The sequence below is a fragment of the Miniopterus natalensis genome, chromosome 9, assembly GCF_054644295.1.
Source record: "Miniopterus natalensis isolate mMinNat1 chromosome 9, mMinNat1.hap1, whole genome shotgun sequence".
Taxonomy (NCBI): domain Eukaryota; kingdom Metazoa; phylum Chordata; class Mammalia; order Chiroptera; family Miniopteridae; genus Miniopterus; species Miniopterus natalensis.
The window spans coordinates 36,850,509-36,875,656 of NC_142089.1; the positions used below are offsets into that span (position 1 = coordinate 36,850,509).

General features: G+C 43.4%; 1 protein-coding gene across 6 annotated transcripts in view; it reads left to right on the forward strand.

Moving 5' to 3' along the window:
* Positions 1 to 18,585: 18,585 nt before the first annotated feature.
* NFIA (nuclear factor I A) overlaps positions 18,586 to 25,148 on the forward strand; it is a 353,365-nt gene continuing 346,802 nt past the window's right edge. For 2 of the 6 annotated variants that reach the window (XM_016205902.2, XM_016205904.2), the window contains exon 1: positions 23,638 to 23,876. In XM_016205902.2, the coding sequence (XP_016061388.1) occupies positions 23,850 to 23,876 (27 nt within the window). In that variant the 5' untranslated portion in view covers positions 23,638 to 23,849. Of the gene's footprint in view, positions 18,713 to 23,637; positions 23,877 to 25,148 lie in introns of those variants that run through there. The other 4 variants (XM_016205901.2, XM_016205899.2, XM_016205903.2 and 1 more) reach the window with 4 other exon arrangements.

A 25,148-nucleotide genomic window follows, 5' to 3' on the forward strand; every position in this document is an offset into this window, starting at 1 on the left:
AAAGTGTTACAAAATAGCCTGGTAACCACAAGAGGAGCAGAGATACTTGGGGGTCTTTGGGTTTCTGAAAGGGGAGTAATTAAAACTTTGTGCACTATAGTTTGAATGTTTTAAGGTTTACTGTAAGCAGTCCTTATGCCCAGGAAGCTAGAAGGCTATATTTTCTGGGCAAAGTATTCCTAGTGATTTCCCCCTTAGAGTTATGGGGTCTAAGACCTTTACAACTCTCTTGACCTGAAAATCACAAAACTAGGAAACTCTGTCACTTTTCCCTTGAGTTCATTATACAAGACAAAAACCTTAAGTACAAAATAATTAAGGTGGTGCTTTCTCCAAGAAAGAAACTCCGCGTAAAGTTTCTGCAGATAAGTGCTATGTTAGAGCCCATTCCTTAGTTGGGGGGTGTCAGACAACAAACGGGGCACAAACACACACCTTATCTGCACTGGCACTCACATGCCCACTCTGGGTCCATAGACTGCCAGCTAACGATCAAGGGCTTATCCATTTGAAGTATGTGAGGAGCAAGGCTTGATGCAGGGTCCAAACCCATGCCCACAAAATGCAAGGTGGGGCTTAACTCTGGGTGTTGGGGGAAAGGGCTACCCCAAAAGAAGTCTGAGGCTTCCAGCAAGCAGTGAAAAACAGCCTTGGAGGTCTGCCACCTGTCAGCTCCAGGGGTAGCCACTACATCCCACCAGCCCCTCAATATCAGTGCTGTGGTTCAAAAGTTGGAAACTGCGGTTTTTAATTGGGGCTGGGTCCCGCCTTCCCCACTCCCTCCTCTGCAGCGGCCTCTCTCTGTAAGCGGATTTGTTTTTCCATGCATCGCTGGCAAGTCGCTTTTAGGAAATCTTGCCTCTGCAAAACGTTTTAAATGTGGTGATATATTGCAGCCTTTTTAACTCCTCCCCCAGAAGGGTGTGAAAGGGGCTCTGTTTTCCTGAAAGATTCAGGAACTTGATGATTTGAGCAAAGGACTGACCCAAGGATTGAGTCCACTATCCACTCCCCTGAAGGTGAGGTGTTTTGTTTTGGGTTTTGTTGTTTGGTTTGGTTTTTAAAGCCTAGGAGATTTTAAGTTCACACAATACTCTGTCCAAAAGAAAAAAGGAGCATTGAACTTGTGCCCTTCGTTCCAAGACACCCTAGAAGTCCCTCTGAGAGAAAAGGCTGCAGAGTTGGTGGAACCACGAATGTGAAGAACTAGGCCATCTGGGCCAAGTTCCCAGGCAAGAAAACACGGTGGGGAGGGGACAAAGTTTTCCAGAAGTCGCCACTAGGAAGGGGACTGCAGTGCAGAGAGCCTCTTCTAAAGTTCCGTTTTGCTGGGCATCTGATCTTCCTTCCAGGACACCTCCCCGGCAGCCCCAGGGTTTCAGCCTGCACCATGAAAGTGAGGGTCCGATCTGCTGCGTCACCCTCTCCTTCCCCTAGGGATGTGCCAGGCTGGCAGCCAAGAGCAGGGCGAGGCTCAGCTTGGGGTCAGCTCCGAGGCTAGAGGGCGGTGCCCAGCCACTGCACACCAGAGGCTTCTGTAGCCACCACAAGGTCATGACCTTGCGGGGCAGCTCTAGTGCCTCCACCTGCTTCTTCACCCGCCCTTCACCCCAGCCCTTCTCAGGGCCCGGAGCGAGTGATCCCCATGGTCTGGGTCGCCTGGGTTGGTGGTGGAGAGTAGAATTGAATCTATTTACTCTCAGATTTCCCCAGCACCTCTGAAACTGGGGAAGTCCTCGAGCCACTAGGGACCGTGATCAGTGAAGTCCTCACCTGGACCCCGAGTTCACAGGATGCTCTGGGAAGCCAGGAGCCTGCGGCTTGTGAGTGCCAAGTTGCAGCGGGGAGAAATGAAACTCGCCTGGTTTCCCACCTTTGGCTCCTGAATTTAAGTTTGGATATCTTGCTTGGGTTTCCTTTGGGAACCGCATCTCTTTAGAAGAAGGGCTGCGCACGCATGATAAGGGTGGAGTGGGAGGAGGAAGGCAAGCAGGTGGGGTAGAAACACAGCCCACCCTCTTCTAGAGATTTATTTATTTAGGATATTGTGTCAATCAGATTGACAAAGTGGAGCTGAGCATTCACAGTGGCTCTTGGAACGACTGAACTTTTCTCCCCGAGCTCTCAGCAAAACGCTGTTTAGCTAACAGATCTTAACCAGCGCCTTTGACGCCCTAAACTTGGTGTCAGGCACAACCTGGCATCCCAGGCCTGCCAACCCTCGATGGGGCGAGGGGCATCTCTGGAATAACAGTTAATGCACCTGGGGCTTCGGGTGCTACCGGAGGAAAGAAGTGGGACATTACTTTCCAACAAGCAGTGACCTAAGCCTGCCAATGCCTACCTTGTTCTGGAAACACCTAATCTCCACTTCCTCTATAAAGCTTAACTGTAACTCGCCTCCAATCCCAAATTGCAAACACTAGAAGAATTGCTCCCTTAAGCATTCCATGCCTGTGACCCTTCCAGAAGCCTTGTTCAAGTCTGCACTCCGGGGGTCATTAAGAGAAGAGAGAAATTCCGATGTCGCTTTCCCCTTTAAACTAATAATAACACAAAGGGAGCACGCCAGAGGTTTGGGATTGTTTTGACTTCATAATTCAATGACAGAGACTAGGCCTGAGGTATTAAGTTGTGTAAGAAACAAAGTATCACAAGAGGAACAGGTAGGAACAGATGCCTTGGAAACTTCTCTCCAAAGAAAACCTTGGCTTCCTCCCATCTGGATAGTCAAGGCACACGTGAATAAGTATGCACTCAGCAAATAAAGACAATATTACTTATCTGCATTGATCTGGTCAAGTGGACAATTCTCCAACTTCATAGCCATTGCATGTATGGGAATAACATTTTGGTAGGGAGTGTTCTGGCCTATTCTTAATAATAATAAAGAGTGCTGAGCTTCTTGCTTTAAGCTGACATCATAAAAGCCAGATAAAATAAGGTGCTTAGAGGTATTAGTTGAAATTCAGAAGCAGTTCAAAGATTCCTGTATTATATCTGACCTTGCTTTCCCTGTGTTTAAATTGGAGTAATAATAACTTCCAACATTTATTGAGCTGTTTGTTACATGTGTCATGCTCCGTTCCAAGCACTTTAATATGATAACTCATTTAATCCTGAACAGCCCTGTGAATTAGTTGTTATTATAATCCCCATTTATAAATGTGGGGAACTGTGGCACAACTAAACTAAGTAATTTGTCTATGATTACTCAGCTAGTGTGTGTCAAAACTAGCCAATGGTTTGGTTTTAGTACCCACACTCTCAACCACTTACTTTATGGATAAAAGCAGTATCGAACAGTGGTCCCTACCTGAGACTCTGCTTGGATTTGTTTTCTCAAAAAGTAGACTGGGGAGTAGTTAATCCTATTAATTTGGTCAATCTAGACAACCAATCTGACACAGAAGGACACCTACCCACCAAAAGTTATTTTCTCTGAATATCCAAGTGATTTAATGCATTTTATATACAGATTATAACAAACAAGAATAATGAAAATTGTTTCAATCCCAAAATATTTTTGGCTGATTTTTAAAAATAACCTTTCCACTCGCTTCCCAAAAATATAATTACAAGATTACATCGTCATTCTCAAAGAGCATTATATGCTATATATATTTCAGAGCTGGGACAATAACAACTCTTAATATAGACACAATCTTTATTGTTAAGGACCAGGTCATACTGGACTCATCACTTTCATCACCATCAGTTTAAACGGATGCCACCTGAAGAATGTGACTTCTTTTTCTCTCTACAATACTCCCTCCCCCCCAACACCACCACTAGCATTCCCTCCTAGATAGAATCATAGAGTGTCAGTGGGGGGAAAAACAAAAACTTAGAAAGCATATCATCATTTATCCTCTGTGATTTTACCAAGGAGAAAAGAAGGCCATAGAAAAAGAGACCTGCCCAAGCTTACAGACCAAGCCCTGGCTGGTCACTCCCAGCCCTCTTCTCCCAAAACAAATTGACCCTTAAAGTTCACAAAGGTATTTAGTCTAAGAGCACACTTTTTAAAAAGAAGTTCCAACAACCCTTTTTTGACCCAAGATATATAAAGAAGGGGCTGTCTTACGCCTTTCTTCCTTTCAGATGTGTTCCTGGAATGTCTTCACCAGATGTTTACCCAAGAAATTACAGTCGCACAGTCTTCGGCATCTGCCGTGCATTTTAAAAGCAGCATTTTAGATCTGAACCCAATTAATGATTTTCTTTTATAAAAAAAAAGGGGGGGGGGTAGGAATTTTAGTTTTGCCTGCAAGTGATCCGACTCTTTACCGAGCCTGCGTTAACGTCACTCACTTTCACTCTGGGACGTGCTAGTCTCACAGTCTAGTTTTGTTCAGACTTTATTTTGCTCCAAGCTGCATTACAAGCCGCTCGTCCACGCTGCAAAAGGTGGGGGTAGGGAGCTGGGGAGACGGGCTCTTTTGCACCCCCCCCCCCACTTTATATACGTAAAGCAATCTGGAATCATTCCACTTGGCGCTCGCTCGCTTGCTCTCACACACACACACACACACACACGCACACACACGTGTACCAGGCATGTGCGGGCGCCTATGGATCTGTGCATAGGCGCGTTTGTGATTTAAAGCGACAGGACGCAGAGCTGGACTGAAGAAGTGAGTTATTTTGCGCGATAAATCAACTTGATTGTCTGCACACTGTGCCTCCATTCTTCGGCCGAGCGCTCGCCGGGTACGGCGGACGTGCGCTGCGGCAGGAACGGCCTCGGAGCCGCCGGGCTGCGGGCTCTGCGGCGGGGCGCGGGCGCGGGGCGCGGGCAGCGGGCAGCGATTGATTTCTCAGGATCGCGTCTCCTGCGTGCCACGCGCCTGATCAGAACCCAGCTGACTGCAGAAGCCTCACGGGGTGCCAGTGGATTTCGTGTTGTACCTGAGATTTTTTTTTTTTTTTACATACTTTTTTTTTCCTTTGGAGGGAGGAGCCGAGCTGGTGGTACAGGAAGGGAGCTATATATATATGTATACCTTTTCTGTTTTATTTTTCCTTTTATGCTTTTTTTTTAAAAAAAGGGAAAAAATGGCTACCACCGCTTCCAGAGCACTGGGGAGGCCAGACCTTTGCAGATAGGGAGATGCTGCTTTAAAGCGTCTTTCTTCCCCACCCCTCCCCCACTGCCCCCCTCCCCCCACCCCCTCAGCTCCCCCCAGCCCCCTCCTGGCAGCTCTGCGACAGTCGAGGGAGAAAAATGGCCAGAGGCACTTGTGCGGGTCATTTGTCCTCGCTCTCCATTTTTCCTTCGGACAAGTAGCCACCGATTATCTTTTACTTTTTTACAAACTGGTCCTTTTTTATCTGGTTTCGTGTTTTTAATAAAAGTGTGTCCGGAACACGTTTGGCTCGTCTTTTGCTTGAACACCTGGCGAAGCAGCGGCTGCGCGGCGGCGGGGGCTGGGGCGGGGGCGACTCGGTACCGGACCCGCGGAGATCACCTGGGGCAGACACAGCCCAGTGGTTACAGACACCTTTTTTTTTTTTTCAGGGAGACGGCTAATTAACAAATTAATTACCAGATGTGTATTGATGCCTGTGAGTTCTACAAAAGCACAATCAGAATTTCATGTTCACGCATTTATTATCGAGTTGCTGTTCCCTATAGCCGAGCATATGCATCTTACCAGACTGATCATTTACATTGAAAATGGACTTCCAAAGACCTGGGAGGCAGTTTTGGCTTCCCACTTTGTTTGCAGAATAAAACCTGAGTGTTTTTCCAGAGGGGTGGGAAACTTTTCCATTCATAAAGGTGCCATTGACATATTTATTCTAGATTTTTACTTCTCCAGAAGCTGCCTACAAAACTATAGCCAAATTAGCAAGGTAATTGCGGTGTCGATGTGTGAGCAATCACATAGTGTTGCATAATAATAATTTAAGCAACTGTGTCTTTGTTTATGGTAATGTAACTTTTCCAAAGTTTGTTTGCAGCTTTAAAGAGTTTAAGAGCAGAGCTGATTGTAAATAAGTAACTGCCCTGAACAAAGTGAGCAGGATTCAGCCCTCTGGGCTGGGTTCCTGGTCCCCACTTTTATCTGCAATCCCAACCTGTATGTACCAGGGGTGGGGTGGAAAACGACCCCATTTTCCTTGGAGAGATTGGGAAGGAAGAGGCCGAGCTGATGACTTGACAACCTGATAAAGTACGCCTGAATTGTTAGTGATATGAAAGAATACTTCTGTTCAGGGCAAATTAAAAAGCCAGATGCAGCAGTGCAGTGAAAATCCAGCTCAGTTCAATGTGAGCATATAACATGGTTGAAATACAGCTTTTAAATGAGTGTGTCTCAAGTAGTAAAAATAAGTGCAAATAAATTCAAAACTAACCACTTCCAACATTTGCTCCAACATTTAAAACACAAATGTTTTAAATAAGCAATGCCCATAAGGTGGGCATGTGTTTGGGCTGCTGTTTCACAGCCTATGATGTGTAGACAGTGCACAATTTCCACGTTATATTGACTTGGAGATAGAGGGATATTTCAGTGTAGTCATTAGAGTAGAGACAAATGAAAGCAGGTTAATGTCCTGGTCCACAGAAAAGCGGCCTACCAGCTCTGGGGAAGCCCACACTCTCCCAGGCAGCCAACCTCCACTGTCTTTTTCCCCTACAGACCCAGATCCAGGCCCTTGGGCTTGGGGATGAATCTGATTTATAACTATAAAAGTGACATACCACAATGTATTAATTTACTTATGAGCATATGAAAACTAACACATGAAGTCCTTCTTGGCCATTAGACAGGGCTCAAAACTTGGGAAATGCTCTCCTAAAGTTTATCTGAATTAGTATTTCTTGGGATATTGTCTAAATAACCATGATTCGCCATTTATAGACACTTTATTCAAGCAGGAGAGTTTGCTTTTTAAAAGTTTTATGGTATCAAAGTTTTTTTTAAGGGAAAATATCACAAATAAAGCTTTCTTATTATAGGAAAAGTTTAGTGAAATTCTCAATGTGTTACTGCGTTAGAACTAAAGTGAACAAATACTATAAATATTAATTAAGATGTTTTCTCAATTAATTAATCATGTTTTTATTTTTAAAGTAACATACAATAGGATAGTAAAAAACTTCAGATTTTTCTCATATTGGAATTATTCTATCAGTAAAGTACTTTTTTGTTTTCAATTTAGGATTGTGTTAAATTTTCATATCACACTGTGAAACAGGTTTTGTTTTGTTGGGTTTTTTACTTCAAAGTTAATTCAATTATTTTATCTACAGTCCATGGAAGTCTATTACTATTGTACCTGACATGCTTATTAAAATAAATAGTATATAATATTATGCAACACAATTTTTAAAAAATTAAAGCAAAGATCTTGAGCAAATTGAAAGAACTGGAGTGATCAAGTAAAAATGTCAAAACAATACAGACACTTGTCACATTGTGGGTTTGAGTCATTACTGACATTCAAATTTACAAAAGAAAAATAAGAAAAGGAAGAATGAGTTTTATAAGCTCTTCAGTGCTTTTCCAATCAAGAACACTTAGCTTGGGAAACAGCAGGTGTTTGGATCACTTTTATTATCTACCTAGAAAAACTCTCTTCTGGTCATGCTACCAAAAAAAAAAAAAAAAAAATTCAAATAGTATTTTAAATAGCACCCAATATATAGCAATATTGCAATGAGTCTCTCAAATATCTATAATATAAAATTCAATTGATGTCTCAAATTTTGACTTCAAGAAACTAAATTGAACACTAATGGCTATATTTTTTAACATGTTATGATGCAAATATCAGACATATTGTATTTTCAGAATTTACTCAAATATTATACTGTCAGGTAAGGATGCAGGATTTACTGCAATCTGATGTTCAAATGGAGACTTTAAAAAAGACAGTCCTAATATAAGGCATCAGATTTGGAGCAGTGAGGTGGGATGTGCCACATTATTTGGTACAATGTCATATGTTTTTACTGACTTGGAGAACTCTATTCTGCTCTGACCTCTTGGCAAATGAGGTAACCCAGCCTTGTTTAGAGTCCCTTGTCTCTTTGATGGCCAGATCACTACTTATTTTGTCCTGCATTCCCAGGCCTAATGTAGTGCCCTGCTACAGAAGCATTTAGTAAATGTTTTCCAGACTTGAACTGATTTGATAGTTTGATTTTTTCCTTAATTTTTTGATAGTGAGTATAAATTTTGGAAGTGGATAGGACTAGTAGAAATACTTTGGCAGAAAACCAGATGGGAGATTTTTGTTTCTATATGCTATCTCATGACAAATTAAAATATGTTTGATTTATTGTCAACTTTATAGCTCTTGGGAGGACTAGCAAACTAATAGGAATAATGTTAAAACCAGAAACACCATTCTTTGGCTGCTTTCTTGAAAAAGCACTTTTAAAAAATATATATACCAAAAGCATACCAAGTACTCTACAAACTTTAAATTTTCAGCTCTCAGCCTGGCCCTGCTTGCAAAAAACTGGCTATTTCAAGCATCTTTGCCAAACTGAAGCACTCTTTATAATTGGTTCTCCTTGCTCTCCTTTCGGTTTTCTTTCCTTGGTAAACAAAAGTAAAAACTATGCCAAACTGCCAGAATTTTTTGAAGGTAAATGCCATTCTTTCCAGCATTATTTTACTGAACATGGCATTAGTTGCTGAATGAGTCTTAATATCTGCAATAAACCAAAGCATTATTCTTGCATATTAAAACTCAGAGTATTTTTCCAAACAACTTGTTTCTGCATTCATGTGATCTAAAGTAGAAACCAACAACTTTTCTTTACCCATGAAAGGAATGGAGCATTGTTTTCATAGGTACACAATCTGCTGATGCAACACAACTCATAACTTTTTTAAGGAAAAAAAAAAAAAAAAAAAGAAGAAGAGGTATATAAAACAGGAAAGTAGCACCACTGCAGAATTTTGTGATTTTTATAATACTACATTATTCATATAAAAATATTACATAGACCTAGCTGGCTTGAGCCTCGACCTGTAGACTGAGGGTCCTGGGTTGGTTTCCAGCCAAGGGCACCTACCTCAGTTGCAGGCTCGATCCCCGGCCCTAGTTGGGATGTGTGCAGGAACCAACCAATCGATGTGTTACTCAAATCGATGTTTCTCTCTCTCCCTTTCAACGCCCTCTCTGAAAAGCAATGGAAAAAAATATCATCAGGTAAGGATTAAAATATATATATATGTGTATATACATATATATTATATAAAGCCAGAACTAGACTATTTGTATCCCAATTACAGAAAAACTCCACTTAATCAAATATAAACCAATTCTTAAGTTTTCTTATAAAAGATAAGGTATTAAATATGTGATATTTAATGTCTTAACATTGCAGATAAAGAGATAATAATCTCCTATCAGAACTTTTAAAAATTGCTCTAATGTCATAGCTGTAAAATATTAATGGGCAAATTAATGACTCAAAAACATTAATATAATGCCAACCATGGTAAGTGGTTTTCACAGCTTGGGGAAAATGGTGGCCGGATATTTTTCATTGTAAGGAGAAACGTAGTACAGTTTTATTTACCAAGATGAAATAAATTTAATCTAAATGCCTTTTGTTCCAGGTTAGGCTACGGGACATCTTGACTAATTTTCCCACTTTCAAAGCAAAAGGAAAAACTGAGATAATGGAGTAGAGGAAAGGACAGGTTACTTGTTCTGAACCCCTGGAATCCATTTTCCACACTGTGCTCAGAGTGCTTTTTCTAAACAAAAACTGATCTTGTTACCACCTTCTTTAAGCCCCTTCAATGGCTCTGCATTAATGTCAGGATAAAGTCTAAAATCTTTAAAGTTGGTCACTAGGCCCAGGGTGTGCCGACCTAAATTTACCACGTCAGCCTCGTCTTGGTGCCTGATCTCCCAGTAGCTTGCAGTCCATTTTAATTCTTTCAACGGTCACCCCAGTCTTCCTCTTCCCTATCTCTTCCCCCACCCCGATAACTCTTACTTATCTTTGAGTAAAACCTGCTCTGACATTCCAAAAACATTTCCAAAATGAATGGGTGAACCCACATACCGAAGGAAATATGCAGAATTATAGAACTTTAGAATTTTAAGGGACCTTGAATGTATCAACTAGTTCAAAGATATCATTTTTTTCAGATGAGGAAACTGACAGTGGTTCTGATAATCAGGTATTTTGCAGATAAAGAGATAATAATCTCATAAAGATCACACAATTAATAGGAGAGCTGGGTTTAGAGTCCAAGATTACTGATACTCATAAAATCAACTCTGTAAATAAAACGAGTCATTAAAGAATTTGCTCAGTTTTTTTCTCCAAAGATAAACTAAGAATGCTATTTCCTCCTTAAAAAATTAAAAATAGAATTGCCATATGATTCAACATTTCCACTTCTGAATATATACCCCAAAGCATAGAAAGCAGGGGCTCAAACAGATAGTTATACGGTATGTTCATAGCAGCATTATTCACAATAGCCAAAAAGTGAAAGCAACCCAAATTTTCATCAATGGATGAATGGAAAAACAAAACGTGGTATATACGTACAATGGAATATTATTCAACCTGAAACATGGAAATTCTGACATATGCTACAACATGCATGAACCTGAAAACATTACGCTAAGTGAAATAAGCCACTCACAAAAGGACAAACAGTGAATGATTCCACTTACATAAGGTACCTAGAGCAGTCAAATTCCCGGAGGCAGAAAGTAAAATTGTTTCTAGGGCCCGGGGGAGAAGGAAATAGGAAATTGTTATTTAATGAATACAAAGTTTCAGTTTGGGATGATGGAAAGTTCTGGAGATTGATGGGATGATGGCGGCACAAAAATGTGAATCCATGCAATGCCACCAAACTGTACATTTAATAATGGTCAAAACTGTATATATTTTACCACCATAAAAAAAATTGCTGTTTCTCTAAGGGATCTACCAGTAGCGTCAGATCACGCCCTGGCTCCCTACCCTGACCCGCACAGGCATTCTTTTTTTCTGTATTTTTTTTAGTTGACTCGTAATCCTGTCCTCTAAGCCCATTAACTGGGCTGCCCACTTGTTACTGCTTGTGTATCCAACACAACCACCACCCTAACTCTGCAGCTTCCTTGCTGGACTTTCCTTTGCTTACCCCATTTTGAGTCACCTTATGAAAGAGCGATATCGAGAGAGACTAAAGTGCTTAAAGGATAGGGGCTGGAAAAGAGAGTCTGAACGCAGAGTGTCCGTGCCAAATGGGTTTTCCAGTTCCCACTTCCTTTCTCTCCATACTACTTTTTTTGGGGGGTGGGCTGTGATCTTATAGTGAGTGTGAAAAACCCAGGATCAGAGGAATGAACCTCAACTAGTTCTCTCCTTTCTTTTTGGCTGATTTTCTGTACCTATAGACACTGATGTCAAGCTAGGTACATTCTAATTTAGCAGTGTCAGGAGCACTCAGATCACTAGCCCAGGGCACTCAAGCTGGAGCTGAGGAGTTTCTAAAATAGTCATTTTATGTCAACCTTCCCATTCCCTCTGTCCTTGAGGTGGCTGAAATCTCACCAGGGACTGAGTACACGGTTCTGTGGAGCTTCCTGGAGCTTGTGCTCTTCAGGACAGCCCTGGTTTGTGTGCACGCATGGCAGTGGTGGTGGCGATGGGCGGGGGGAGGTTATGCGCTAAATTGTTTGAGATATGATCATGTGAACATTGTGCATTATTATAAGTTTTTACCTTTTCTTTTTTAAGTTGATTGCTAAGAACCTCAAAGTCAAAATTGTAAGTTAACCCTAGAGGAGTACATAGTATCTCATTGTATGTATTTTGGATACTAATCTTGGCCCTGATTTTACCTTATATCTGTCTTAATAGTGTCCTCTCAATAAATAGATAGATATAGATATTTATTTAGTTAGTTAATTTATCCTGCCTCTATTTTAAAAAGTCTTGGAATGGAGACGTGTGTGTGTGTGTGTGTGTGTATGTGTGTGTAGATATAGATATAGGTAGGTAGGTAGAAAGGTAGATACACAGATATCTGCACTCCAAAACCTTTTTTAATAGAAACAGTATAAATATGACTAAATACCCATATTCTTTATTTTGTGCTGTATTATAAACAACTGTTGGTATAGGCCTTCATAGAACAAAACCCTAAAAAGAAGTAAGCAGCACTGACGATATTTACACTTCACAGAGAAGGAAGCCAGAGGAAGAGACTGAACTGCCCAAGGCCACAAACAGCTGAGAATAAAGAACCCGTCAGCTCACAGCTGTTGACACCAAGTTACAGCTCTAGATAGTTGCTCTCACCCCTACCCTCCTTGACCCTCCTCGACCCTCGTTTATTTCTCTGAAAATTATCCTTTAGCTGTCTGAACACATCTGAGTAAACCTTTTAGGTACTGGCCTGGGCTTTATATCCCTTCCTTCAGTTTAGACAATTGACCGTTTTTTTTCTCCGGTCAGACTCACTAACAGTACTTCTTCACTTTCCCAGGCCTCTTTTCAACTTTGATACCAGAGATAGTTCCTCCTTTCCCATTCCTGCAAAATATTCTTTGCATGATGTAATGAAACTGGCACAGGAGCTGGGGATTAATTCTTAACCAGCTGTGTGGACATGAGCTAGCAGCTTCACTCTGCCGGCTTCAGTTTTATCATCTGTAAAGTCTGGTGCACTGAGACTTCTGAGCTCCCTTTCAGCTCTCCTTCTGTGAATTGTAAGCTCAGGCTTGGCTACTTTCGCTTCAGTCAAGATACAGATTTCCTTTCTTTGGTCATCCTAGCAACTCAGTTGTGTGATATCATCTTGAGTCTTCAGGAACTTCTGCAGTTTGTGTGGTGTGCATCCAAAATGAGGAGGATGGGTCTGGGGGAAGTGGGAAATGGTATAAAGTTTCAGCTATGCTAAATAAATACATTCTAGAACTTTGCTGTACAACATAGTACCTAGAGCTAACAATACAGTGTTGTACCCTTCAAGATTTGGCAAGAGGGCAGATCTCATGTTAAATGTTCCAACAACAGAAAAAGCCCAGGGGCGCGGGTGGGGAGTGGAGTTCACAAGGAGATTCTGGGAGGTGTTGGATACGTCTGTGACCTTGACTGCGGTGATGGCACCATGTGTATTTGTGTATGTCCAAACTCGTCAAATTGTACACATTAAATATGAGTGGTTCTTTGTATGTCAATTATACCTCAATAAAACTATTTTTAAAAAATGACAGGTTCACGTATTTACCTTTGACTATGAACAGAGCCAGCTAACCAGTAAAATGGCACTTAGGCCCTTGCCGGTTTGGCTCAGTGGTTACTGTGTTGGCCCTCGGGCTGAGGGCTCAATTCCCAGTCAAAGGCAGCACGTGGGGCTGCAGGACCCCTACCCCTGCCCCTGGCCGGGTGCATGTGGGAAGCAACCCATCAATGTGTCTCTCTCACACTGATGATTCTCTCTCTCTCTCCACCTCCCTCCCTCCCCCTCCCTCCCTGCTCTCTCTCTAGAAATTAATGGAAAAAATATTCTCAGGATTAAGAACAACAACAACAAAAGGTACTTAAAAAAAAACGTGAAGCCTGAACTTTTTCCGAAGGTAGTTTCCTGAGCCTTAGTTGCCTCATTTGTGTGGTGAGAGTGACAATGCCTAATGTACCAATTCAGAAGGAAGGAAGGTTAAAGGACATAACACGTGTGTAAACTCTGTGAAAAGCAAACTCGGTGTTTTACTATTTACACTTAAAATACCCCCGACTGATAATGCCATGTCTTGCATCAGCCACACTCCGGTCCCTGTATTTCATCAGAGCACAAGGCTGGAAAATGAAACTTTTGTTCATCTAGCCATTCACACGTTAATTTGCCAAACATTTATTGAGGATCTACTATAGCATTTTGCTTGTCGGAATAAAAGGATGAATGAAGTCACTGCACTTTTCAGGAGTTCATCGTCTAATAGACAAACATGCAAATAAGTAACTGATAGACAATGTGAAGAAAGCTGTCCTAGAGACGAGTGTGAAATGATGGAGCACATACAGAGGGATTCACCAATTCTGCCTAGGGGTGTTGGGAAGTAGAATTAAACTGGTTCTTGGGGGGGAGTGTGTGTGAATGGAACAGGGAGAACACTTTAGGAACTTTGAGGCAGAAGAAATCACACAAACAAGGGAAGAGAGGGATGAACATGTATGGTGTGCTCAGAAAATGACAGAAAGAGAGAAAATTACTTATAGTGTGGCTGGGATGAGGGAGTAGCAGAGAGAAATTAGGCAGAAGGAGAGTCTGGAAAAGAAAGTTGATAATAAAATCAAATGTGTTCTGTACCAAGTTGGGGGAAATCCATGACTTTAGAGAAAGAATCCAAAGGTACCAGGAGATTGTTTTATAATCTTGATTATTAGTTATAGTAAAGGCTAGGTTGCTATATCATAGGCATAAACACACAGTAGCTTAAATAAAATCAAGGCTGGAGAAGCAGTTCTGCCCAATGAGGTGCTTTGGGGACCCAGGTTCCTCCCATGTTGCTATTTTCTTTCCTCCTAGGGTATTTTCCTAGTTTTTGTAATTAAAGTTGGGTCTTTCACATGGCCTCATTGCAGCCTTCAGACAAGGCCACAAGTATAGGACAAATTTCTTTTAAGCAACTGACATGGAAGTTGGACTAAACTCTGCTAGCATTCTACTGAGAACTTAATCATGTGTTGAGCCTTTCTGCAAGGCAGGCTGGGAAATAGGGCTCTATACTGTTCATCTATGTATCCAAAAACAGAGAGAGAGCACATCTGAGGGACAATAGTCTGCCACAACTTGCTTATTTGGGACCCTCATTAATTCCTAGATTTAAATTGGCTTCTATTATTTATTGTTTATAGTGCCATGTTGTCCTCTAAATGTCAGTCTTGATTACTTAGCCTAAAAAGTGCTTTGGATGATCTAGGATTTATCAAGGCCAATTAAGAAAAGGTGAAATATTTTTCAGTGTCCAACATTCAACTTAGTTGACAAATTAAAATTTAAAAATTATTAGAAAAATATCGCAATTTTGAATTATGTTTCTAACTCTGTAAGGCTCTGATATTCTAGTCTCCATACCAATGCCCTGCAAGAGGAGCAAGTTTTTATTTGGGTCAACAAAGCAGAATCCCTGGAAGAGCCTACAATTTTCAAGGCATAAAGCCAGCCTATATGGAAACATGAGGCTCTCCACGGGGTTAGCAACCCAAAGTCACTCTATTAGATGTGTACATAATTTTCAGTGGCACGGTGGGTGGGGTGAAGTTACTGGAATGCAGATTCAAGGGGTGGGAAAGACCCCCATATAAAGATTCAATCCATGTGAGCTATTGCTATGATTACTAGTATTATTTTAAAATTAGGTTCAAGGATATAGAAGTGGCAATTAGTGGGGTAAGGAGAGACTCATTAATAGGTCGTCTTACAGATTTTGTAGGTATTTGGCCTTTAAGAAGAACCTGGAAAAACTGCACTCTTAAATTGTCTCTGTTGATCAAAATCCCTGAAAATTAGTGTCTCTGGTGGGTCTCCTTGCTTTCTCATCTCTCTCCCACTCTCTAGCCTTCCCTCCCTTTCTCTCTTGTTCACTCACATTCCTCTATGCCTTTCAGGACTTCATCTTCTCTCACTTCTTTTTAACTAGTCTCTTTACCTCCATTGCTAGAATAATTTTTCTAATTTGCAAATCTTACTTTGTATATATTTTGGTTAAATGCATTTGGTGTCTCCCCAGTTTCTCAAGTGAAGGTTTAAATGCCTCACAAGGTTCTCTGCCATCTTGCCTCAACCTGCCTTTTTAACTTCATCCCTAGTTACTGTAATGCAAGCTAATACTAGCTAGAGCAACTAGCCACAACCAAATACCTCCCCATTCTCTGGTCCACTGCATACAGTAACATCAGTGTGCTTTCCTGTGCAAGAATACCCTGCCCCTACCTTGTCCACCTGACAAATACATACTTCTGGCCCAACACAAATGTCATTTCTACTTTTTTTAGCCTTCTATGACTTTATCTGTACATCCAGGCAAAATCAGTCATTCTATCATCTCTATTCCTATTGCCATTTATGTATATCTAAGTTGGATATATGACTTATTACATTATTATTTTCCTTTGTGTCTTGTCTTCAGTCATTGGACTGAAAACTTCTTGAAGTCAGGGATAATGTTTTATTGTCTGTATCCCCAGCTCTTAGCACATTCAATGTGACTAGAGCATGATAAATATTAAACAATATATAAATAATAGTATTATTATAGCTATCATATATTGAATACACATAACGTACTAGGCAATTTATGTAAGTTATCTGCTATCCCCCACTTTCTAGATGAGGAATCTAAAATTTACAGAGGCTAAATAAGTAGCAGGCCCAAAATTAATACCTAAGTTGGACTCCAAAGTTAATACTGTTTTGTTGTTGACTAGATGGAGATATAAAAAGTCACTGTGGAAATGGTGCTAACCTACCCCATTAAACTGAGTTAATGAACTACAGACAAAGCAGACAAAACTCACTGTTACCACCTATTGACAAGGCCTTGCTTGCTTAGCATTGGGGCTTATTCAGACCATGGTATCTACAGAGCAGTGCAACACAAGTTGATATTTCTTGTGTATTTCAAAGGCTCTTCGCTTTTGACAAAACAGTCCTCTAGTCTCACAGTAGGTTCATGTCCTATTCTGCAGGCATTATGTAACCACCTCAGGTCACACAGCCTATCACCAGCTGAACTAGGCCTAGACATTTTTTGGCTACTTAAAAAAACATTGTATTTCTTTTACTTAAGCCACTACATTCCACCAAGTGTTTTTTTCTAGGGTGGGAGGAGTATAACAAGTGAAAACGGATGGTCAGTGAGAATGCTAGGATTAAATGCCACAGACTTTCCAGAACAAGACAGGATCAAGATCTATAAATGGGCAGACCAGAACAGCAAAGCTTGCCTAACACCAAAGACCGCTGCAGTACCCTGCCTCCCAGTAATGCTGCATCGGTTAGCTAGTTGTGAAGTGCAAGCCTAAAGCCAAAACTGTGGTTCAATATAAAATAGGAGGTTACTGTAACCTCTAATTTAACTGTGCAAGGTCCTGTTATTAATTAATTAGGTACATTCACCAAAGACAGTTAAGCAAAGCAGACAACTGCCAGGTTGCATCCTATTCCTCTTGACTTGCTATTGGATATAAATTTTTATCAAGTGAGCTAAGTACACATTTTCCTGCAACTCAGTTATTCAGCAAAACGTCCTAAATTACTTTAGGACGCAAAGTGAACACATTTGAAAGAAAACGGGATAGCCTGTTTGTGGTGCTCTCCATTTAAAGGGGCACTCCTTCTCTTTGCCCCCTCCCCCCCACCGGTAACTAGTTTGTTATTTCAAACAAACACATAAAAGGTTAACATTGAAATATCCAGGTCACATGGTCTTATAGAGCCTGGGTTAATGAAATAAGATGAATCAGTGAGATGAAGGACTTAATGTTCCAATATCTATCTTAAAAACAACCCCCCCCCCCAAACACAACATTTTAAATCTTAGAGCCTTTCTTTTGGGGGATGGGAGGTTGAGGGGTGTATTAAACTTTGTGGAACACAGGTTTTGTAAGCATATTGCATATTGACAAAGTAGATGTTTGGCAGTTAAATTATAATTTCATTGCACCTCCTGCTTTAAAGGAACAGCTTTATTCTCGAGAGAGCCGACCTAACAACTTTATGTTCAGTCATCTGCAGAGAATAGAGCCAATGTCTTTTCCTCTATGAACCTGGAGTCGAAGCTTTATTTCACTGCAAGTTCTCTGTGACATTTTGCACTCTCTTGATTTAATGTACCAAAGAGGATCTTTAACTCTTGGTCTACACCAGTGCAAATAAAGGTTAAATCTCTCACTAACCATCATGAACTAGCCTAATAACTCACGAGAGGCTATGGAAAAAGAAACTGAAAAAGCAGGTGTCCAGGCTTGATTAAAACGTGCAAAACCCGTACAACCGCAGGCAAACGTACTGTATCCTCACACCTCCCTAGCACCGGCGGCGAGGTCCGCGAGCAGAAGAACTTCGCTGCGCCAAAAGCACGATCCCGCGAGCCAGGCCTAGTAACACAGGGGCTTTTCTTCGCAACAGTGTCGGCACCCGAGCCTGCGCCGAACGCCGGGGCTCCGATTGGCCGCGCGCGGTGGGGGAGGAGAATGGCGGGGAGGGAGCCGGGAGGAGGGGACGGGGCAAGGCCTGCTCCCTGCCCCCTCCGGGCCCCCTCCGCGCGCGGCCGCCGGCGCCTATTGCGTGGTTACTATGCAAATTGCAGCGATTGCGGAAATAAACAAGGGCGTAGGGAGAGAAGAGAGAGACTGCGAATCGATTGCAACTTCTGCAAAGTCTCGTACAATCCAAAGCACACAAGGCAAAAGCAGAGAGAATCTGAGAACCAGCCAGCCCGGGTTGGATCGCTTTCAAAAGAGGAGAGAGAGACAGTGAGAGAGGTAGAGAGCGCGCATTGCAATTGCAAAAGCCTTCTGATTTGGAGTTAAAAAAAAAAAAAATTCTCCAAGAAGCCTGCAATTGGCCAACAGCTTTAAAAAAAAAACCTCTTCCGGGTTTACAACGGTTCCAAGTTTATTTAGATTTTTTTTTTAATGCAAAAAAAGGGGACAACAAATGAAGCAATTCGTCTGAACATTTTAAAGTTTCTCACGTACTCTTTTTACATTGCAATGGTACGTGGTACATCTTAAACTTTCTATTTTGCGTTTATACGGATATGCGTTTTATAAACAACAATAACGGTAGAATGATTTTGTTTAATGGCTAAGACTTTTAAAATTTCTCTGGCTTGCATATGCGTTTAAGTGATTGCTGGGTAAATGTCTATTGTGATGGTTTTGTTTTAAAGATGTAGCTTTGTGGATGGCTTTTTTTGCTGTGTGCATCAGAGACCGGGTTTCCTTTTTTTTTTTCCGAGATTTGAAAAAATTGCTGAGCTTGACAGATTTTTTTTTTCTTCCTAGCGCTTGCTCGGTTCCAGAAAGGGGGGTGGGGGGATCCTGTACGTGCTCTGTTCTGTAAAAAGACGTCTGGCCTCAGCAGTCAACCTAACCCGAAAAGAAAAGTCTGGACTGGAGAATAATTGACGATTCGATCCTCTAATCAATGGGACAATGTGGGAGATTGACAGAAGCTTTATCCAATCATAAGAAAGCTTGGGTGTACAATGGTTCGCAATAGCCAGAGGGGGCGGGGCAGAGATCTGAAGTTCTCTGCGGCTCTTTCTGGTGTGGTTCAAGCTGTCAAAGCTACAAGCTCTTCCGGATTTAGCAAGCACAATAGGAAAGAGTTTTCGAGTTTAAGGGGGAAAAAAAACCTGGGGAATCTTTGCATGAATCTTATGCCTTCTTCACTGTCTTTTTGGAAAAGTTAGAAAAATTCTACTAGAGAAATATTTAACTTTGCATTATTATTTTTAAATTCAGAGAAGTTGTTAACTGTTGTGGAAGGTGAGGTTCAACTTCTAAAAATGTATAACTTCAAAACTTCCCTAAACTATGGGACTGTAATGAGCTTTGGGAAGTAGTATGTTGCATACTCAGCATTACAAAACTTCTCACTCTGATTATCTTAGAAACTTTGGTTTTTTGAGTACTTTGGAGGAATAGGCAAGCCTCTCTTCTTGAACTCTTAAACAGCCGTTTTAAGGAGGAGAGAATGTTTCACAGGTGGACTGACAGCTGTTTTTTACATTTGAAAGAAAGAGGGAGAGAAAGTGGTTTTTCTTTACTTTTTTTGAATCCTGCTGTTTAAATATATGGTCAGTAGCAGATAGGATATTAAGACTGGCCAAGTTCACATTTCTTCTTGTTACTACAACAACCCCTGTGGAGGGTATGTGTGGAAGATTGCTGACTGGCTAACTCTTAGCTGGAATCCGGCCTCTTGGCCAAGTCTTTGACACCAATCCAGTGGAAACCAACTGCAGCAGCTTATCTTGGAGACAGTAACTGGCAGCCTCTGACTAAAATATATCCATCTCTTCCTTCCCTCTGAGCAGTGTAGACACCTAATTCTGTTGGAAAGTGAGTGGAAAATAATATGGGCTCTTTCCCATCTTTGTATTAAATTCCCATCAAGCTATTTTCCAAGGCTTTAGGCCTTCTAATCAACTCTGGTTTGGAGATTTGATGTAAGAATCCACTTGGATGCTCAGTTCAGCAACATGATTCAATTTAGGAATACAAGCATATAAGAAAAATCTGCACACAAGTGACCAGCAGGTCAAAAATTGAAAAGAAAAATGTTGGAAAATGCTAGTGATGAAGTTAATCTTGGTAAGAACTACAGTTAATGGCGTTGTCACTTATGAACCCCAATTTTACCTTTACTGCTTTGGGCATTAAAATCTAAATCATATTAATAAGATCTTCCTATTAAGTAACCTTTAAAATGAGAGGTATTTGAGATGTACATATAAGTGAAACCTTATTGACGTAATTTATATATCTAAGAGGATTTCACTAAAACTGGCAAGGTAACATTTCTGCAAATAAAACATAGTAAATGCAAGGCTGGGCTCTGTGCCAGGAAGAATATGGATAGCCAAGAGCATGACAGGAGCCTCCTTTGCGCAGAGACAATCCCATTTCAAGGCAGCCTCCCAGCACTTGCAAAATAAATGATTGGAGCGGTTATTTCCAATAAGGGGTTTATCCTTCCTAACAATGGGTCATTTATATGATTGCAGTAAACTAGTTTTCCTACTTCACCTGTGTTTCCTATACTGTTCTCTCTACTATCTTTTCCTTTCTTTCCTCTCTCCATCCCTGCTCTCTCTCTCTCTCAAGTGCCTTAGTATCTTTGTGAACTCTGGACAAGGATTTACTTTTGCAACTTGGGAAGAGGGGAGAGAGTTGGAAATGTTTTTTACCCCCAGACTGCCCTTCGAGAAACATCTGTTTCTTTGTGTGTGTATTTAAATTTATGCCTGTTGGAGAGAAAGTTACCAGAAGCTTTTTTGTAACTGTAACTCTTCTACTGTATTTTTCTCAGTCGTGTTTCCAAAGGCTGTAGTTGGAACTGTGCTTTGTAGTGTTTCCCCCGCCTACCCCCCCTCCCCCGCTCCTCCGGCGGGGGAGGGAGCGGGAGCTGGCGGAGATAGGAGAGAAAGCAGGAGCGGATGTGAAGGGCTTTGGTGCTGAACTTGGATCCAGCCCTTGCCTAGAGGGCGCAAACAATCATCCCATATCCAAAAGTCTTACGAAGGGCGCCAAAAGTTACTTAAGATAATATTGCTAACCGCAGAAAGCTGGAAATCGCGGGCACATCCACTGCTGCAACAAAAGAAGTTTTTAAAGTAGAAATATCAGCATTAAATTACTTTTCCCCATTCTTTTTTCAACCAGGGCGATGTGCCAGGTTTTTTCCCCTTCTTTTTCTTGAGATTCAATTAAAAATAAGAATCTTTGCTATTTTGGAAGGAGGCAGATGTGAAGTCTATCTTTTAATACACCCAAAGAAAGATTTTAATCTGCTCTGGAAGACAGCTTCCCAAGAGCACACACTTGAACAATAACTTCTCACTGTGCCTCAGTTACATGTTGGGACTGTCAGCCAGAAACGTCTATCGAGGAAACTTGGAGCGCGTTGAAGTTATAGATCCCAGCAAAGGTTTCCTGGCCAGGGATTTTGTCTCTGTAACTCGACTTAGCTTTTAGGACATTTTCCCCCACTGAAATCCAAGAGGAACCAAGGAAAAGCAGTTGTTTAGTTTGGAAAAATGGGACTCTCTCATTAAAAGTTTAAGTCATTATTTCCCCTCACCTCTTAATAAATAATCTGAGAGACGTCCAAGGATATTTAGAATCAGAGTGTGAAAATGCTCTCTTGAGCATTCAGGAATTATTTTAGCAATAAAGTAACTAGAGAACAAGCATACAATAATTTAGACAAGTGCAGAATATTTCAGAGGACTTTATTTTGCTTTCCCCAGTACCATTTTTGTGGCCCCATACTTTAAAAAAAAGGGGAGGAAGTCTGAATGTGAGTGGCCTTTTAACACCTCACCTGCCCCCCACCTGCAGAGTGGACATTCCTACAGTGAATTTCCTCTTTTCAGAGGCTAAGCTATGTAACCTCTACCAAGGTGTAGATTCCCCTGTCTGTGTGCCAGTGTCTTTCAACGTGATACACTCGTCTTTCCTTTTGGAATTTTGCGAAGGATTAGCAAATGCAGCAGGCTGCAAACGGGTGTGAGAGAGATGTGGAGAAAGAAATGGGATGGGGGTTTGGATGAAGGAGGTATACTTTTTTTTTTTTCCAAGCAGGGAGGAGAGCCTAGAGGGCAAATATGAGTTTTTTAAAAAAACTGGAAAAGCAAGCTTATTGGCAACTTGCCAAACCCTAAAAACCACCCCCCTTTTCTGCCAAAACAATACTTTAGCAAACCTAAAATAATTGCAGGAAGCTCTTTTCCATTTTAAGAACTATTACCTGGGGGAGGAAAAAAAGGGGATTCTTAAAAGGCACCCTTCCAGAGGTGTCCCTGGCACATGGACCGTAATGATAGCCTGTGTCCAGTTCTGGGCACGCGTTTGTGGACCAGAATACCTCTCTTCCCGAAGGGGACATCCCTTTAACGTTGTTGTTTTTTTTTTTCCTAAAAAGAAAAAGATGTCACAGCTAAACCACTGCTGTTTCCGAACGTGATAGAACTTTTTCTATGGCGCCTGTGTTCAAACCCACTTAGTTTCACAGTCCTGGGAGGGAGAACGCTCATTAATCTCCGCCTCCCTTTCTCCAGACAGCCCCCACCCCCCAAATCCGGTGAATCTTCCGTGTGAAAATTTTCTCCACCACCCCCGCTCCCGAATGCCGTCGGACTGAAGCGGCACAAAGTTTGCAGGATTTTGTGCATAATTATCCCAGCCGACGATCTATTCCCACAGAAAGCTTCGTCGGAGAGATTACAATGCTTTTGAGCCGTACCGCATTTCAGAGGGGCAAAAAAGTTACCTAGGAGGTCCGATAAAAAAAAAAAAAAAAAATTTGCATACATGCAAATTGGCCCCCAGGCCTTGTCCCGGGTTCTCCCGGTGCACACGCCGCGAACCCGGGGGTACCGGACCACCTGGCAAAGTTGCCAAAGTCCTCCCCCGAGGTCCGCGGAGGTCTGCGGCGGGAGCTGGGGGATGGGGCTGAGGAAAAGTAGTTTTGTTTGCTTAAGCACATCCTGTGGCAGCCTATAGCTGCCCGGGAGTACAGACTGTAACTGCTCCTCACTGCGTTACCCAGTAATGCGCTGAGCGGGGACGGAGGGGGGTGGGGTGGGGGGGCGGTGGGACGGGAGAGCCAGCGAGCCAGGCAGCGGGAGAGGGAGCGAGCTAGCGAGCGCGAGCGGCCGCGGAGGCTCGGACCGGGCTGGCCGCGCGGCGCCGCAGCCGCCCCCTCCCCCACGGTCCCCCCCGCCCCCGGCGGCGGCGCGAGCGGGCGGCGGCTGTGCGGTGCGGTGCAGAGCTGAGGCGGAGGCGGGCGCGCGGGCAGCTCACGGGCACCCGGCCGGGCGGGCGCGGGAGCGGGAAAGGGTGCGCTATGCCTTTAACGCCCGCGTACAGTAGGCATGTATAGTGGAGTGTAGGGAAACTCTAGGCGGGGTTAAAGTTCAGCTCATGGAGCGGCAATAGCGCTGGCTGGCTGCAGTTGAGCCGAGTTGGAAATGTGAACGCAAGAAGCAGGCTTGATTTTTTTTCTCCCCCCCTTCTCTCTCTCTCTCCTCCTCTCTCCCTCTTTCTCCTTTCTCACCCGCACTCACGCACACCTCCAAACCGCACACCCAGACGCACACGCACACCCCACCGCCCGGCAGTTATGTATTCTCCGCTCTGTCTCACCCAGGTAAGCAGCTGTTTGGATGCGGAGGGGTTGGGGGGGCCCGGGTGGCGGGAGCCGAGCAGGGGCTGGGCAGGGGGTGCCGGGGTCCGTCGCGCCGGCCGGGCCCGGGGCATGTGTCTTGGTGTGTGCCGTGTCTGTGTGCGCGTGTGCTCGTGGGGGGGAGGGGGAAAGAAATACAGCTTTAAGAAAGTAACTTTGTTTCCATGCGGGTGCATTCCTCTTGCACGGCCATTTGTGTGGGCACATGGCTAATGGCGCCCTCTTATTAATGCGTTAATTAATATCGGGGCGATGGACTGCGGAACGGCGGTGTTTTCGGACGCTCCGCACGTGTTTCAGCGGGTTGCAGACCATGACACGCTGAAATCTGGACTCAGCGTTTCTGCAGCCGGGAGGCCGGCTCCTGTAGTTCCGCGACGCCCGGGGAGGGGGCCGCCGACGGCGCCCACCGCACACCCCGCACGCTCCGGGCAACGGGAACCTCCGAGTGCGGGAGAACTCGGGTCTCTGCGCCCACGGCCCGTTCCCGGAGCCCGCGCCGCAGCAGCCTCCCCAAACTCTTACTTTTGTTTATTGTTTGTCAGCCTTTGGGGTCCAGTCGCGGGAGGGACGCGGGCCGGCGGCCCCGGCCCCGGCCGGGACAGCGCCCCTCGGACGCGGGCGGGCGGCGGCGAGCCGGCCCCAGGGCTCCGCGGAGCCGGGCTGCGTGGACGCGCGTCCCTCGCGCCGGCCGGGTGGAGCCTGCGTCCTAGTCGCTCGGCTCCCGTTTGCTTTCCCGAGTGAAAGTTTCGGTGCCGGGACGAGCCCACGCTGCGCAGCGCGGCGTGCGGCGGAGGCCGCGGGCCGCGGGCCGGGTGGCGCCGGGCGGAATTGGGCTCCCGGCCGCGAGCCCGAGCGGCGGCCCGGGCCAGACGCAGCTCCCCCCGCCGCCGCCTCCCGCCACTGCCACCGCCGCAGCCGCCGGCGCGCGACTCCGTACGCTCCGCGCGCAGGACAGGGGCAACTTTTTTCTCCGACTTAACTCGGAGCGTGGGTTTTTCTCGCCCCGCCGCCCCTCCTTTCCATGCCCTTCCTTTCCACCTCTCTCTTGTCTGCACCACCCCCAGGCAAAATATTGCTACTTCATGGCTCCAAATCTGGTCCCTTTTGAATATATTATTTATTTTCTTTGACTAAAAGGCATGAAGTCAAAAGTGATTTTGTGGTTTAAAAAAAAAAAAAAAAAAGGAAAGAAAGAAAAAAGAAAAAAGTGTGAGCCTTCATACTGTTTTGGTA